This window comes from Amblyraja radiata, chromosome 29 (assembly GCF_010909765.2).
Source record: "Amblyraja radiata isolate CabotCenter1 chromosome 29, sAmbRad1.1.pri, whole genome shotgun sequence".
NCBI classification, from domain to species: Eukaryota; Metazoa; Chordata; class Chondrichthyes; order Rajiformes; family Rajidae; genus Amblyraja; species Amblyraja radiata.
This window is the reverse complement of record NC_045984.1, coordinates 12,535,019-12,552,900: the sequence shown is the minus strand read 5'-3', so window position 1 is coordinate 12,552,900 and position 17,882 is coordinate 12,535,019. Positions and strand designations below refer to the sequence as shown.

Sequence of the window (17,882 nt, the reverse complement as noted above, 5' to 3'; positions counted from 1 at the left end):
CAGGGGCAAAGGAGAGGTCAGTGATGAGAGCAAAGGACTTGGCAGTGAATCGGGGGGGGATAGCAGGGGTGAGAAGGGGGTGTCAGTAACAGGTTCTGAGGTTTTCCCGTGGAGTCAGTTACAGGGAAATGCAGGTGGGAGCAGGGATGAAGGATTAGGGGTCCAGTTATGAAGAAGGAGGGACTGTGATAAGGGAGCACAAAACAATCTGCTGGAGAAATTCAAGGGGTCTGACAGCACCTGTGGAGGGAAATGGACAGACAATTTTCCAAATCGAGACCCTTCATCTGGACCAAAAGAGTAGAGGGATGATGGGTAGCATAAAGAAGAGGGGTGGGGGAAGTGTTTACATAGATTGAGTGGGTTCAGAGAGGAGTGGTGGACCAGTGGATGGATTCAGGTTGGGGGAGAGAAGAGAGGAGATAACTGAGGCTGGAACATGATTAGTGGAGGGGCAACAGATGATGAGATCTGTTGGAAAGGAAAGTGGAATATGGGACCAAATAAAATAGGTAGGATGGGAGTCGGAGGAGTGTGTGGGTGCTGGGCAGATGAAGTGGGTGGGGAAGAAACTGGATGAGAGTGGGGCAGACACCTCAAGGCACTGAAAAGATACCACCAACATTTCCTCAAAATCCTCCACATCCACTGGCAGAATAATTGAATCAACGCCAGTGTCCCTCGTGCTGCCGTGCCCGACACTGACACCCTAATTACCCTCAGGCAGATCTGAGCTTTGGCTTGTGAAGATCTTACCAGGAGACAGAGAGAAAGATTCAAGGATATGTGTAAACTTTCCTTGCACAAATGTAATAGAGTTAATGGGCATGTTAGAGAATGGCTTCCAGAGAAAATTTAAGTGAGGGAATGGGACTGGTGGGATAAAACTGAGAGATGGCATAGACTTGATGGACTGAATGATCTATGTTGTAAAGCAAATTGAAAAATTCCCACTGACTCTTGGAAAACTGACCCTTCAATGGTCAAAGTGGAGCAGGATTTGCACTTTTTTTTTAATTTTTATACTCTTGGTCATTTTAATCCTTCTCATATTACAATCGCAACACACACTCTTAAGCCTCTATTCCTCACCATATTCCCTTATCATGTATCTATACACTGTAAATGGCTCGAAACCAGTACGTCTTTGGAGTTTTAGTTTAGTCTTAGTTTAGTTCAGAGGTGGGGAACCCTTTTCATGTTGGAAGGCCGCATGAAATTAGCTGTAATCCAATAAGGCCGCATCCAAGAAACTTCAATTAGATATAGGATTATTTCGTTGAATCTTCTTTTACTTTGGTATTTTAAATACGTTCATTTTAAGATTAAAATAATAATAATAAAAAACGAACAAAAACATATTAATAAAAATAAAAGGATTTGTTTTACAAAATTTGGATTCATTCAAAAGGCCGCACTTAATGGCACTGGGATTGAGTCCAGGTACACAGAAGTTGAAGGTGGTGGAAAGAGCGCACAACCCAAACTACCCTCATACTTGTCCTCTCAGCCACTTTCCACCCATCTGTGGAAGAATCTGGGAGTCCCACCGTCACCTCCGAACCCACAGATCCAGAATAGAAGCCAGTCATTGTCTATCTCAATGGCTTATCTAGAAAGAATAGAATGTTTCATGTATTATTGTCACATGTACCGAGGCACAGTAAAAAACTTATACTGCATGTTCCTAGTCATGTCATACTATACACAAGTACAATAGGTCTTCTTCTGGAACAGCACGCAGAGAGTCGCTGTGTTCTGGCACCATCTTGCAACCTCCAAGACTCTGAAAAGTCCGATCTTGTCCTAAGAAGGTATGCAATTTCTTATATTCTCACTTTAAGGTCCTGTATCCTCGGGGACTGGATCAATGAACTGAAACATAGAAATTAGGTGCAGGAGTAGGCCATTCGGCCCTTCGAGCCTGCACCGCCATTCAATATGATCATGGCTGATCATCTAACTCAGTATCCCGTACCTGCCTTCTCGCCATACCCTCTGATCCCCTTAGCCACAAGGGCGACATCTAACTCCCTCTTAAATATAGCCAATGAACTGGCCTCGACTACCCTCTGTGGCAGAGAGTTCCAGAGATTCACCACTCTCTGTGTGAAAAAAGTTCTTCTCATCTCGGTTTTAAAGGATTTCCCCCTTATCCTTAAGCTGTGACCCCTTGTCCTGGACTTCCCCAACATCGGGAGCAATCTTCCTGCATCTAGCCTGTCCAACCCCTTAAGAATTTTGTAAGTTTCTATAGGATCCCCTCTCAATCTCCTAAATTCTAGAGAGTATAAACCAAGTCTATCCAGTCTTTCTTCATAAGACAGTCCTGACATCCCAGGAATCAGTCTGGTGAACCTTCTCTGCACTCCCTCTATGGCAATAATGTCCTTCCTCAGATTTGGAGACCAAAACTGTACGCAATACTCCAGGTGTGGTCTCACCAAGACCCTGTACAACTGCAGTAGAACCTCCCTGCTCCTATACTCAAATCATTTTGCTATGAAAGCTAACATACCATTCGCTTTCTTCACTGCCTGCTGCACCTGCATGCCCACTTTCAATGACTGGTGTACCATGAAACCCAGGTCTCGCTGCATCTCCCCTTTTCCTAGTCGGCCACAATTTAGATAATAGTCTGCTTTCCTGTTTTTGCCACCAAAATGGAGAACCTCACATTTATCCACATTATACTGCATCTGCCAAACATTTGCCCACTCACCCAGCCTATCCAAGTCACCTTGCAGTCTCCTAGCATCCTCCTCACAGCTAACACTGCCCCCCAGCTTAGTGTCATCCGCAAACTTGGAGATATTGCCTTCAATTCCCTCATCCAGATCATTAATATATATTGTAAATAGCTGGGGTCCCAGCACTGAGCCTTGCGGTACCCCACTAGTCACTGCCTGCCATTGTGAAAAGGACCCGTTTACTCCTACTCTTTGCTTCCTGTTTGCCAGCCAGTTCTATATCCACATCAATACTGAACCCCCAATGCCGTGTGCTTTAAGTTTGTAAACTAATCTCTTTTGTGGGACCTTGTCGAAAGCCTTCTGGAAGTCCAGATACACCACATCCACTGGTTCTCCCCTATCCACGCTACTAGTTACATCCTCAAAAAATTCTATAAGATTCGTCAGACATGATTTACCTTTTGTAAATCCATGCTGACTTTGTCCAATGATTTCACCACTTTCCAAATGTGCTGCTATCCCATCTTTAATAACTGACTCTAGCAGTTTCCCCACTACCGATGTTAGACTAACTGGTCTGTAATTCCCCGTTTTCTCTCTCCCTCCCTTCTTAAAAAGTGGGGTTACGTTTGCTACCTGCCAATCCTCAGGAACTACTCCAGAATCTAAAGAGTTTTGAAAGATTATTACTAATGCATCCACTATTTCTGGAGCTACTTCCTTAAGTACTCTGGGATGCAGCCTATCTGGCCCTGGGGATTTATCGGCCTTTAATCCATTTAATTTACCCAACACCACTTCCCGGCTAACCTGGATTTCACTCAATTCCTCCAACTCCTTTGACCCGCGGTCCCCTGCTATTTCCGGCAGATTATTTATGTCTTCCTTAGTGAAGACGGAACCAAAGTAGTTATTCAATTGGTCCGCCATATCCTTGTTCCCCATGATCAACTCACCCGTTTCTGACTGCAAGGGACCTACATTTGTTTTAACTAATCTCTTTCTTTTCACATATCTATAAAAACTTTTGCAGTCAGTTTTTATGTTCCCTGCCAGTTTTCTTTCATAATCTATTTTTCCTTTCCTAATTAAACCCTTTGTCCTCCTCTGCTGGTCTCTGAATTTCTCCCAGTCCTCCGGTATGCTGCTTTTTCTGGCTAATTTGTACGCATCATCCTTCGCTTTGATACTATCCCTGATTTCCCTTGTTATCCACGGATGCACTACCTTCCCTGATTTATTCTTTTGCCAAACTGGGATGAACAATTTTTGTAGTTCATCCATGCAGTCTTTAAATGTCTTCCATTGCATATCCACCGTCAATCCTTTTAGAATTAATTGCCAGTCAATCTTGGCCAATTCACGTCTCATACCCTCAAAGTTACCTTTCTTTAAGTTCAGAACCATTGTTTCTGAATTAACAATGTCACTCTCCATCCTAATGAAGAACTCAACCATATTATGGTCACTCTTGCCCAAGGGGCCACGTACAACAAGACTGCTAACTAACCCTTCCTCATTACTCAATACCCAGTCTAAAATAGCCTGCTCTCTCGTTGGTTCCTCTACATGTTGATTTAGATAACTATCCCGCATACATTCCAAAAAATCCTCTTCCTCAGCACCCCTGCCAATTTGATTCACCCAATCTATATGTAGATTGAAGTCTCCCATTATAACGGTTTTGCCTTTGTCGCACGCATTTCTAATTTCCTGTTTGATACCATCTCCAACTTCACTACTACTGTTAGGTGGCCTGTACACAACACCCACCAGCGTTTTCTGCCCCTTAGTGTTTCGCAGCTCTACCCATACCGATTCCACATTCTGCAAACTAATGTCCTTCCTTTCCATTGCATTAATCTCCTCTCTAATCAGCAACGCTACCCCACCTCCTTTTCCTTTCTCTCTATCCCTCCTGAATATTGAATATCCCTGGATGTTCAGCTCCCAGCCTTGGTCACCCTGGAGCCATGTCTCCGTGATCCCAACTATATCATAGTCATTAATAGCTATCTGCACATTCAACTCATCCACCTTATTACGAATGCTCCTTGCATTGAGACACAAAGCCTTCAGGCTTGTTTTTACAACACTCTTACCCCTTATACAATTTTGTTGAAAAGTGGCCCTTTTTGATTTTTGCCCTGGATTTTGCGGCCTGCCACTTTTACTTTTCACCTTGCTACCTATTGCTTCTACCCTCATTTTACACCCCTCTGTCTCTACGCTCACACATTTAAGAAACCCTTTCCCTTTAACTCCATCCTCCACTAGCCCATTCGACACCCCACCCCCCTTATTCAGTTTAAAACCACCCGTGTAGCAGTGGCAAACCTGCCTGCCAGAATGCTGGTCCCACACCTGTTAAGATGCAATCCGTCCCTTTTGTACAGTTCCCCCTTACCCCAAAACAGATCCCAGTGATCTAAGAATCTAAATCCCTGCCCCGTGCACCAGTTCCTCAGCCACACGTTCAGGTCCCGTATCTCCCTGTTCCTGCTCTCGCCAGCACGAGGAACTGGAAGCAAACCGGAGATAACAACCCTGGACGTCCTGAAGAGTCAGCCTAGCCTAGCAGATGCCATCAACTCTGTCCACTTTCCTCCACAGATGCTGCCCTGACCTGTTGAGTTCTTCCAGCACTTTGTGATTTTCCCAAGACTCCAGCAGCTGCAATTTCTTATCTCTATCATCTGGTGTCTCCCCGAACTCTCAGCACTGCCGACAATGGTTCCAGAATTTTGTTGAGTCAAGTAACAGAGAGCAAGGGGACTGAGGAAGTCTTAAAGCGAACTGGTGAAAGTGGCTACAAACGGCTCAGTGGCACAGCTGGTAGAGCTGCTGCCTTACAGCACCAGAGACCCGGGTTCGATCCTGATCTCGGGTGCGGTCTGGGTGGAGCTTGCACGTTCTCCCTGTGACTGCGTGGGTTTCCACTGGATGCTCCAGTTTCTTTCCTGATCCAAAGGATTTGCGGGTCTGTAGGTTAGTTAGCATCTGTAAATTGCCCCTAGTGTGTAGTGGGATAACTAGTGTGAACAGGTAATAAATGCTTGGCGAGGGCTCAGTGGGCTGAAGGGTCTGTTTCCATGCTGTATCTCTATAACTACACTAAAACGATTGACCCATTGATGAGCTTTGATCTGGTTTGGGGAGCAACAAATAATTTGACTCATTTTGGCTGTTTTTTTCTCCACTGTAGTTGCATCTTTGCATATCCTCTCTCAATTGCACCGAGATCTCCCCTTAAGTGAGGAGTATGAGCCAGGCTTGAGGGAGTAACTGAAAATACAATTGACCCTCATTTAACGAGAATTTGTTAAGATTCGGGTAAGGGGCGGGGGGGGGGGGGGGGGGGGGGGGGGGGGGGGGGGGGGGGGGGGGGGGGGGGGGGAGGGGTTCAATCCAAGTGTCACCTGAGCCAACTGTTTGGATAAAACCACTGCCCCCATTCACCTAAAAATATCTTCCCATCAGATTTACTGACATGTTTGCAAGGATTGGAATTTCTCCTGCCCTTTGGCCTGCCACTTGACACATTAGTAAAATAATCGGGGTGGAGTCCTAAACCTGTTAATGTATGACAGGAATAGGTTTAATGGTCGGCCTGAACCAAACCTCTTTCATATCTTTAGTACTTTAGGGATTTAATGTGGACACAGGCCCTTTGGCCCACCGAGTCTGCGCTAACCAGCAATCACCTCTTAACGCTGACATTAACCTACACACTAGGGATAATTTACAATTTACAGACGTTAATCAATCTACAAGCCTGTACATCTTTGGAGTGTGGGAGGAAACTGGAGCACCTGGAGAAATCCCACATGGTCACGGAGAATGTACAAACTCCGTACAGATGGTACCCGAGGTCAGGATGGATCCCGGGCCTCTGGCCCTGTAAGGCAGCAACTCTACCACTGTGTCACTATGCCGCCCCTGTACTGGTACTGAGGTCATCACTTCTGGTCAGATTAAGAGAGTACAAAGCAAAAATGGCCCTCCGTAAGTAAGGGGAAATGAAATTGTGGAGTTTGGATAGTGTCTTAGCAAGCTTTTAGACTGATGGAGCTGCCAGCCCCTCTCCCACTTCCCTGAGGTATTGCAGTTTAAATATTAATAAGGTCTGAGAGGGATCTGTGCTTCAGAGATCGTACTCTGACCTCCGCTGTAATCAGAGTTCACTGTCGACATTGCAGAGTAGAGGGTGAAGTCCAGGTGGCCTTGACAAATGGTTGTTGCCACTGAATCCCTGAAGGACTTTGACCTTTGAACGGAGTCAACCGAACATTTGCAATCAGGCATTTGTTCGGGGACAGACACAGCCCAGAGTGAAGGGAGTACTCCAGTAATCCAGTCCAGAAGTTGAATTCTATGAAATAGAATGGAGATTGTGGATGATTTGCAGTTTCCTCTGTGCACTTATGGCTGTGAAGTTGTGAAAGTAGGAGTTGAAGCAGAGAGAGCACAGAGTGCTGGAGTAACTTGGTGGGACTGGCAGCATCCCTGGAGAAGATGGACAGGTTACATTTCAGGCCGGGATTCTTCCTCAGACTGGTCATTTTATTCTGCGGTTGGTATTTATCCTCTTGCATACCAGGAGTGAGTTGGGTAAGTACTTCTTTGACTGAATTTATTGGAGGTAATGAATCTGTACTCTGCCTTTAACAGGCTGCTAATTTTATGTTTATGTTTTCGAGAACCCTTGTGAGCCTTGTGTAGGAAATAAATAGTTCACACCTAGTTTACATTGCTTCTTAATCAACTGTATTTTTAAACCTTTCCATGACCTTGCTGTGGATCTCGGTAGTTCACAATCCTCTTCCATACAATCTCCATTGCAATTACATCTTTGCAATGATGTGGTGAGAAAAACTACACAGTACTACACACAGTACCCACTAAATGTTGGAGTAACACAGCAGGACAGGCAGCATATCTGGAGAGAAGGAATGTGTGACGTATCAGACTCCTGAAGAAGGGTCTTGCCCCAAAACATCATGCATTCCTTCTATTTGGAGATGCTGCCTGTCCCGCTGAGTTACTCCGGCATTTTATGTCTATCTTCGGTGTAAACCAGCATCTGCAGTTCCTTCCTACAGAATTGTACAGTATTTTTCCATTGCTTGCTCTTATTTGCTTATATTGCTCATTTTAATATGTCGTTATCAATAACACATGGGGAGGGAGTGGAGTGGAAAGGAAGTGCAGGAAAAGACAGGGTTTGCTATTACATTTCAGTCACCACGCACTGTCACAAAACACTGAATATCTGCAAGTCTTGGCCTCATGCCTCAGACCCATTTCCAGGTCAGAAGCGCTCTTTGGGGAAAAGACCAAGGCTAATGTCATAGATCCAAGAACAAAATACTGTAGCTGCTGGAAACACAAAATGAAAACAGAAAATGGTGCAAAACACTCAACCGGTCAGGAAGCATCTGTGAAAAGAGGAAAAGTTAAAGCTTCAGACTTTTCTGACTTTTCATCAGAACTCAATTTCATTCTCCAAAGATGCTTCCTGGCTAATTATAGACAATAGACAATAGGTGCAGGAGTAGGCCATTCAGCCTTTCAAGCCAGCACCACCAATCAATGTGATCATTGCTGATCAGTACTTATCAGGCCCAATTAGTACTCCGTTCCTGCCTTCTCCCCATATCCCCTGACTCCGAGGCAGAGAATTCCACAGACTCACAACTCTCTGTAAGAAAAAGTGTTTCTTCGTCTCCGTTATAAATGGCTTACCCCTTATTCTTAAACTGTGGCCCCTGGTTCTGGACTCCTCCAACATTGGGAACATGTTTCCTACCTCTGGCGTGTCCAAACCCTTAACAATCTTATATGTTTCAATAAGATCCCCTCTCATCCTTCTAAACTCCAGAGTGTACAAGCCCCGCCGCTCCATTCTCTCAGCATTTGACAGTGTCGCCATCCCGGAAATTAACCTTGTAAACTTATGCTGCACTCCCTCAATAGCAAGAATGTCCTTCCTCAAATTAGAGGACCAAAACTGCACACAATACTCCAGGGCCCTGTACAATTGCTGAAGGACCTCTTTGCTCCTATACTCAACTCCTCTTGTTATAAAGGCCAACATGCCATTCGCTTTCTTCACTGCCTGCTGTACCTGCATGCTTACTTTCATAGACTGATGAACAAGGACCCCCAGATCCCGTTGTACTTCCCCTTTTCCCAACTTGATGCCATTTACATAGTAATCTGCCTTCCTGTTTTTGATACCAAAGTGGATAACCTCACATTTATCCACATTAAACTTCATCTGCCATGCATCTGCCCACTCCCCCAACCTGTCCAAGTCACCCTGCATTCTCATAGCATCCTCCTCACAGTTCACACTGCCACCCAGCTTTGTGTCATCTGCAAATTTGCTAATGTTACTTTGAATCCCTTCATCCAAATCATTGACGAATATTGTAAATAGCTGCAGTCCCAGCACCGAGCCTTGTGGTACCCCACTAGTCACTGCCTGCCATTCTGAAAGGGACCCATTAATCCGTACTCTTTGTTTCCTGTCTGCCAACCAATTTTCTATCCATGTCAGCACTCTACCCTCAATACCATGTGCCCTAATTTTGTCCACTAATCTCCTATGTGGGACCTTATCAAATGCTTTCTGAAAGTCCAGGTACACAACATCCACTGACTCTCCCATGTCCATTTTCCTAGTTACATCCTCAAAAAATGCCAGAAGATTAGTCAAGCATGATTTCCCCTTCGTAATTCCATGCTATCTCGGACCAATCCTGTTACTGCTATCCAAATGTGTGGCTATTTCATCTTTTATAATTGACTCCAGCATCTGCCCCACCACCAATATCAGGCTAACTGGTCTATAATTCAGTTTTCTCTCCCGCCTTTCTTAAAAAGTGGGATAACATTGTTTATGGCAGTTTCACTTTTGTGCCCAAAAGGTTAGATGTAGGGATGACCTTGTGAACTTGATTAAGCACACAATGTTAAAATACTGTACAATTGTTTGCAATGAATAATAATGAAAATTGCATTTTCCTTGCTCATCCTTTACATTTCCTTCCTGATGAACTGCACCAAATTGAAACTTCCAACTCAACTGATCTTTGTGACACTTTGATGATGAGCTGTCCAGAGTCCCGGAGCCACACACAGTGCCCCCAACCTATCATACGGTCCCCAATGCCCGATCACACCCGACCCAAACTACGCCTGGTCCCTGACCCCACGCCCAGCTCTACCCTGATCCTACGTCCGGTTCCCGGTGCCCCACACTAGACCCAAACCCCTACACTACACTTGGACAGCTTACAACCCAGCTATACGAATATTGATTTCTCTAACTTCACATAACCCTTGCTTTCCCTCTCTCTCCGTCCAACCCCATCTTGGTCCCCGACTAGTTTCACTGTCCTGCTGATTAATTTCACTGTTTGTAAACACTGAACCATTCTCGTTGTCAACGTCTGCTTTGATCTGTCGTGTTCACACCTTATACTTCCGTATCTCTAATTTCCCTCTCCTCTGACTCTGTCTGAAGAAGGCTCTCGACCGGAAACATCACTCCAGCATTTATGTCTATTCCACACACTATGGCCGACTGCATGCCCTGTGCCCAGATCCCCCTGATCCCGGTCCCTTACACTGGCCCGGTCCTTTAAACTAGACTTGGTGCCCGACCCCACACTAAAACTAGTCCCCTGCACTGTGCCCGGTCCCCTACACTAAACCCGGGCCCTACACTTAACCCGGGCCCCTACACTAAACCCAGTCCCCTACATTAAACCCGGGCCCCACACTAAACCTGGTCCCCCACATTAGACCCGGGCCCCCACACTAAACCCGGGCCCCTACACTAAACCCAGTCCCCTACACTAAACCCAGTCCCCTACACTAAACCCGGGCCCCTACACTAAACCCGGGCCCCTACACTAAACCCGGGCCCCTACACTAAACCCAGTCCCCTACACTAAACCCAGTCCCCTACACTAAACCCGGGCCCCTACACTAAACCCGGGCCCCTACACTAAACCCGTCCCCTACACTAAACCCAGGCCCCTACACTAAACCCAGTCCCCCACACTAAACCCAGTCCCCTACACTAAACCCCAGTCCCCCACACTAAACCCAGTCCCCTACATTAGACCGTCACCTACACTAACCCCAGTCCCCTACACTAACCCCAGTCCCCTACACTAAACCCAGTCCCCTACACTAAACCCAGTCCCCTACACTAAACCCAGTCCCCTACACTAAACCCAGTCCCCTACACTAAACCCCAGTCCCCCACACTAAACCCAGTCCCTACACTAAACCCAGTCCCCTACACTAAACCCAGTCCCCTACACTAAACCCAGTCCCCTACACTAAACCCAGTCCCCTACACTAAACCCCAGTCCCCCACACTAAACCCAGTCCCCTACATTAGACCGTCACCTACACTAACCCCAGTCCCCTACACTAAACCCAGTCACCTACACTAACCCCAATCCCCCACACTAAACCCAGTCACCTACACTAAACCAGGTCCCCACATTAGACCCGGGCCCCTACACTAAACCCAGTCCCTACACTAAACCCCAGTCCCCTACACTAAACCCAGTCCCCCACACTAAACCCAGTTCCCTACACTAAACCCAGTTCCCTACACTAAACCCAGTCCCCTACACTAAACCCAGTCCCCTACACTAAACCCAATCCCCTACACTAAACCCAGTCCCCCACATTAGACCCAGTCCCCCACACTAGACCCAGTCCCCCACACTAAACCAGGTCCCCTACACTAAACCCAGTCCCCTACACTAAACCCAGTCCCCTACACTAAACCAAGTCCCCCACACTAAACCCAGTCCCCCACATTAGACCCGGGCCCCTACACTAAACCCAGTCCCCCACACTAAACCCAGTCCCCCACATTAGACCCGGGCCCCTACACTAAACCCGGGTCCCCACACTAAACCCAGTCCACTACACTAAACCAGGTCCCCTACACTAAACCCGGTCCCCTACACTAAACCAGGTCCCCTACACTAAACCCAGTCCCCTACACTAAACCCAGTCCCCCACACTAAACCCGGGCCCCCACACTAAACCAGGTCCCCACATTAGACCCGGTCCCCCACACTAAACCCAGTCCCCACATTAGACCCGGTCCCCTACACTAAACCCAGTCCCCACATTAAACCCGGGCCCCTACACTAACCCCAGTCCCATACACTAACCCCAGTCCCCTACACTAAACCCAGTCCCTACACTAACCCCAGTCCCCTACACTAACCCCAATCCCCCACATTAGACCCAGTCCCCTACACTAAACCCAGTCCCCACATTAAACCCGGGCCCCTACACTAACCCCAGTCCCATACACTAACCCCAGTCCCCTACACTAAACCCAGTCCCTACACTAAACCCAGTCCCCCACATTAGACCCGGTGCCCGGCCGGCCGGCTCCACTGCGCCCTCTCCCGGGGGCGGCGAGGCCGCTGAGCCGGCGCGTGCGCGCGGTGCCGGGAGCCGCGGCCTTGCTCCGCCAGTGGTGATGCGCAAGATGTCGATGCTCAGTTCGGTGCAGATCAAAGAGGCGAACGCGCACCTGGCGGCCGTGCACCGCCGGGTGACGGAGCTGGAGCAGCGGCTGGACGCGGCCGAGCGCACGGTGCGGGAGCAGGCCGAGCACCTGATGGGCAAAGACCGGGAGCTTCAGGCCGCAGTCAGGGAGCTGGCCCAGCGTAAGGACCGGTGAGCGGGGTGATGAGGGCGGGGTGATGAGGGCAGGGTGTGAGGGGAGGGTGAGATAGGATGGTGAAGGGGCTGAGGTAAAGGTAAGGGATGAGGGGAAAGTGTGAGGGGAGACGGGAGAGGAAGGTGTGAGGGGTAGGGGGTGAGGGTAGGGGGAGAGGTGAGGGGTGTGATGAGAGGGGATGTGTGAGGGGAGGGGGTGAGAAGTGTAGTGAATGGTGAGAAGGTTTTGAGTGTCGTTGGTGATTGGTGGTGGCAAAGGGAGTAAGAGGGGAGAGAGAGTGATGAGAGAGGCAGCCAGTGCTTGGGATTTTCTGTGGGAGTGGAGAGGTTTGGGGTAGATGGATAAGAACTGGAAAATATAGACTGAGTGGAGCTCAGTATAACAGTGGAGCTGAAGCTGATAACATTGAATCTGTTGCAGGGAGATGGTGGATGTACAGGCGAAGCTGCAGGACTGTGAAGGGACGGTGCAGAGATTACATATGCTGATGAAGGAGAAGGATGATGTAATTGCCCAGCTGAGGCATCGCAGTCAACTGTTGGATAAGATCACCCGTAGCCGACCCCTCCTTGACAACTTGCTGTCCTACATGGCTGAAGCTGAACACTCACACAGCGTCCGTCTTCCACAGCCCACTTTCCCTGAACACCCAGCAGAATCCCTTCACTCAGTCACCAACGGGTTAATGAACACCAGCCCCAATGACCGGAATTTCTCTGTCAGTGAGGATGACACTGAAGAGCTGGACCAGGATGACTCGATCTTTGGGACCACAGTTTAAATCTGCACCTGATCCAAGTTGAATGATGCTGGGAAGAGCCAAAGTGCCTGTTAAGTTTGCAGATCTGGAAGCCACACCAAAACCTGTGATCATGAAGCATTAGTTGAGAAAGCGGAAGCTAAACGTTCTCTTTCACTCCAAGTAATCTGATTGTTGGATTTGCTGACATTTCATTCCAAAGCTACTAGGATTTGATGGAAATTTACCTCACTATAAAGAACGTGGCCTTCAGAACAGTGGACTATTAACACTGTTTTTCAATTTCTTGATGCAGTAAACATTGGTGTTGGGGTAACTCAGATTTCAGGCTTGGTTTTGAGCACCATGATCTTTGATTCGACAGTAGGGAGAAGTGATGACTTACTCGTAGAGCACAAAGGGCAAACCCCAGGGTCCAGCCTCCTCTCCTTCTATGTTCCTCCAAGGTTTGGAATGTGTGGAATGTTCCTGAGTTTCTTATTGGTTGCAATGTGTGTTGGGTGATTAACTACCATTTGCTGTACTGGGGTTGTTATTTCCACGTTGGGAGTCCAGCCATTCGTGAGGAGTGCTGGCTTGTTAGTGAGCTGGTTTTGTTGTATTGTTCTTTGCCTTTAGGACTTGAGTTTAAAGCCAGCCCAAATACACTGATAGTTTTTGCTAGCTGGCAAGGTAGTGTTTATAGATTCTACTGCTCGTGCAGTGGTGAACATTTCCAATTGTTGAGCTGCTTGCATTGGTGGAGATTGAAGATTGATACCTGGCCAAGGACGCAGAGAACTTCGAACTTTGTCGTGTGTGACACGTCCCTGCTGCCCCTGTCCTGATAATTGCCCAAATTATCTGCTGCAAAGTGGAGTGCAATCCGTGCCTACTTAAATATTGGGTTCTGTTGTCTCTCCATCATCAAGGATTTAAAGTCCTTTGTCACAACATTTAACTAGATAGCCAAAGTCATGAGGGTGGGGATTGCTTCCTTGCTGTTGACCCCCTGCTGCCCAGCACTTTGCAGAACTGGCAGTGGAACAGGAGCAGCAATGGAGGTGGTTCTTGGCCACTTGACTATTAACAATCTCATCTAGTTGGCTTATTCAGTCAATCATCCCAATAACACAGACACAAAAAAAGCACATTGTGCAAATGGACCCTGCATCATTTGCACCTGGATTCAAATCCTGCAACAATAATTAGAAGGTTCTTCTAATAATATTGTACAGATAATATTGTTTCTCCTTCCTCTTGCTCTCTAATTGTCCATTGTGAGTCCCTGCACAACACACAGGATGCCCATTTTAATGGGGACTCTAATTTTCTTTCTCCACTCACTGTCTCTCCCTCACTTCTCAGATCGATTCAGCAAAACCTAAACTGGTTTCCTGGATTCATCATTGCACTAGTAGTGCACGGGAACTGGGTGACAAATTGAATGGGGCATGTTAATTAACTACATCCACACCTCTTTTGCTTGCCTGTCTAAAAGCAGTGGATATAAAAAGGAAATTCCATCTTCAAATCACAGGTCTCTTGAAGGTTATGTCATTCCTACCTCAGGTTCTTAAAACCAAACAAATAAAAGTGGGTAATTATCTTTCAAGTAAGTTGGTGGGTAGTGAGTAACGGTGTCAGTGCGTTAATCGTCATTTTGTAAAATGGTCAGATTGTTTATAAGTTTTGTGCAGAAAGACCTTTGCGTTTGTGTTTAATCCTAAATAATACCCGTCAGGCCACCTGTTCCTTATCACACTGCTATTATATACCTTTTCCTGCATGGAAATTGGCTGCTGTACTTCTGACCTTGAGAAGGAACTTCAGAAGTACTTTCCAATCTGTAAAGTGTTTCAACCGATTCTGGATCAATGGATGCCCCTTTATAAATGTAATTTACTTCTTCCATTTGATGTTGAATTGAGCCGGTGACCAGCAACCCGAAAGTTGCCTGGTCTCCTCCCGCATTGGATTGAATTCCGCCCTCCACATAGAAACATGGCTTGGGAACCCAGTGACTCAGGGGAATAAATGCCAGCTCCACTGTATGTTGCTTGTCTTTGCTGCAATCAGATGCTTTATTTGGCTATACTGAATACATATTTATTCCAGCACTTGCCTCCCATCCCACTCACTTTGAAATATATGTACTTTATTCCATCTCAGCTGTACAGCAAGGATCTTCCCCCCCTCCAGTCATCCTGCTGGTTCCACTGTTCGCATCCTTGTATCCCTATTATTAGCACATCTTCCCCAGCAATGGGCCATTATGGACTCCACCCTTCCTGAGGTCATCTGCTGCTGGCCCTGTTTTGTTCTGTCTTTCAGTTTGAAGAAGGGTCCCGAAATTCCTCAGGTCATTTTAAACTCACAGGCTTCTGTTGCCCCAGCTCACTTTAAAACCACTTACTGAAAAATGTATTATGCTAAATTTGTTACATTTAAAAATATTGCAGAATAACAGGGCAGTTATAGGCATTACCAAAGATCCTATAGCGGATCTTTGGGCATTACATCCAATCATTTAGAAAATCTGAGAGTGCATCACCACCAGAGTCCAGAGGGTGCTGGATTATTTGAGAATTACTTTACTTTTTTGCAGCAAATGTGACATTTGGAATTACTGGTACAGGTTTGGGGTATTTGGTGTGACTGATTTGCAGTATGCACACTTACTTCACTGGACTTTGTCTCCTGTGTAGCTCTGATTTGGTTTGTGATGGGACTGAGATGCCCTCGAATGCAGTAGCCGAGGCCACATCTGTGTTCTTGAATATATAATTTCTAAATGTAACAACATCCTAATGGGAAGTGACTTCTGAAGACGGCCTCTCTACAGTGAAGAATATGCAGGCTGTCCCACACAGGAGTCCTGGCACTTAGCCAATATACTCAGTTGGTGCGCCATTTTATTGCTACTGTTGCATTGAGATATCTCTGCGTCTTTAAAAGTGGTGGCATGCCTTGGCATCTACCTCCAACCAGATTCCTCAATCTAGTTCATGGTAACTGGTGAAGAATTGCACAGTTGTATCTGAGGGGAACTGGTTGATGTTGCATTGTTGGTCTTGGGTGGAGGTTTCTCCTTAACTGTTCAATGTCAGCTGCACTTTGCACATGGTCTATGATCCTTTTCCTCTTGCCCCTCCCACCACCAAAGAAAATGGAGGAAGTGTGCAATCACAACAATGTTAGTGTATAAATCGCATCTCTAAAAACTAATGACTGTTTAGAGCAATGCTAATTATCAGTAGAGTTGTACTTGTATAACCATTCTGTATGTAAACACTCATATCCAGTAGTATAGCAATAACCTTCAAAAGGACTGTTACTTTACAATATCCATATGGTTCCATTATTCTGTGTAATCAATAATAGTCTTCATATAATCATTCTAGCATAGCTAATGATAACGTAATCACTCCTAAATCTTTATCTAGATTTTGGTCATATAAAACATAATTTTTCATGTAGTCATTCTCTGGAAACTAGAGCTACATAATGTTGGAATTTCATTATTATGTTAATCTGCTGTAACTCTATTTTGGTTCATTTATATCTAGCTCACTTTTTAGTTTTAAAATGTATCTTGCAAGGTAGGTAACTGCGGCCATCAGTTTTAGACTGGAATGATTCTCAAAAATACAATGAGCTGATTTGGCATGTTCTTTGAATATAGTGGTTGTCAAGATTCCTGTATCAAAGGATTTTGGGTTTTTTTTGTTTAGTTGTAGATATATGTAATAATCCATGGTCCCTGGATGGGGGACGTATCTGATATTAAATTGACAAGAACAGACGCTATCCTTCATCTTAGTCAAGAGTGTTCAGATCCCTTATTGTGCGTCACTGCAATGATATATTAAATAAAATGCAAGTAGCTTGAACACTATTCTGAAGTGCTCATCAAAAACATTAGCACTTAACTTTGAGGGGAAAATACTCAAGATAGTTATGTTTATATCCAGCAGTGGATAGTCAGGGAATAGGAGAGGGAGCACAAATGGAAGAAGAAGCACAGTTTAATGATTGCATAAGTCATGTTTGTGTAAAATATAAAGTTTTGTTTGGAGGGTTTTGGGACTATGATGAAAACTTATTTTGTTAAGTTTGCTGGATGAATGTACCACACTTGCTCAGGGTTATTTTTGATCATTGTTTGTAGATAGAAATCTGGTAAGCGGTGCCTTTTATAAAACTATGCAATAACTTTATAAATGATTTTTGCAAGTTCCCACATTGGTCTGTGTTTAAATTGTATGTTCTGTGACTTTTGCCACAACCTCGTGACCACAGTACTCCAGCAGACTCTCAGCATCCAAGAGACATCAACATCAACCAGCATCAACACTAGGATTTCTTAAAGGCGTAATGTCAATATTCAGCTCTTATGATTGAATTCATGTCTGTTTGGATCAGGCATGGCAACGGAATGAGGAAATTGTTTGCCAGAAAGATCAAAACCAGCCAGCATATTGGCATATACATCTGTGGGGAGCTGGGGAACCTTCCGCTGTAACCTTAGAACATCGGGTTGTGACACATCAATAAACCCAAACACGACAACACATCCGATCACAGGTCCGATCAGCCTATTGTGCCTACACTACTATTTGAAGAACTACTTAATTGCTTGTGGCCTGCAGATGCTGCCTGTCCCGCTGAGTTACTCCAGCTTTTTGTACCTTTTCCCCTTACCCCAATGTACCTT

General features: G+C 45.9%; 1 protein-coding gene across 1 annotated transcript; it reads left to right on the top strand.

Moving 5' to 3' along the window:
• Positions 1-12,151: 12,151 nt before the first annotated feature.
• Positions 12,152-15,645, top strand: vmac (vimentin type intermediate filament associated coiled-coil protein). Its single transcript, XM_033046576.1, has 2 exons — positions 12,152-12,422; positions 12,847-15,645. The coding sequence occupies exons 1-2, from the start codon at positions 12,223-12,225 to the stop codon at positions 13,205-13,207; spliced, it is 561 nt and encodes a 186-aa protein (XP_032902467.1). The 5' UTR covers positions 12,152-12,222; the 3' UTR covers positions 13,208-15,645.
• Positions 15,646-17,882: the final 2,237 nt, after the last annotated feature.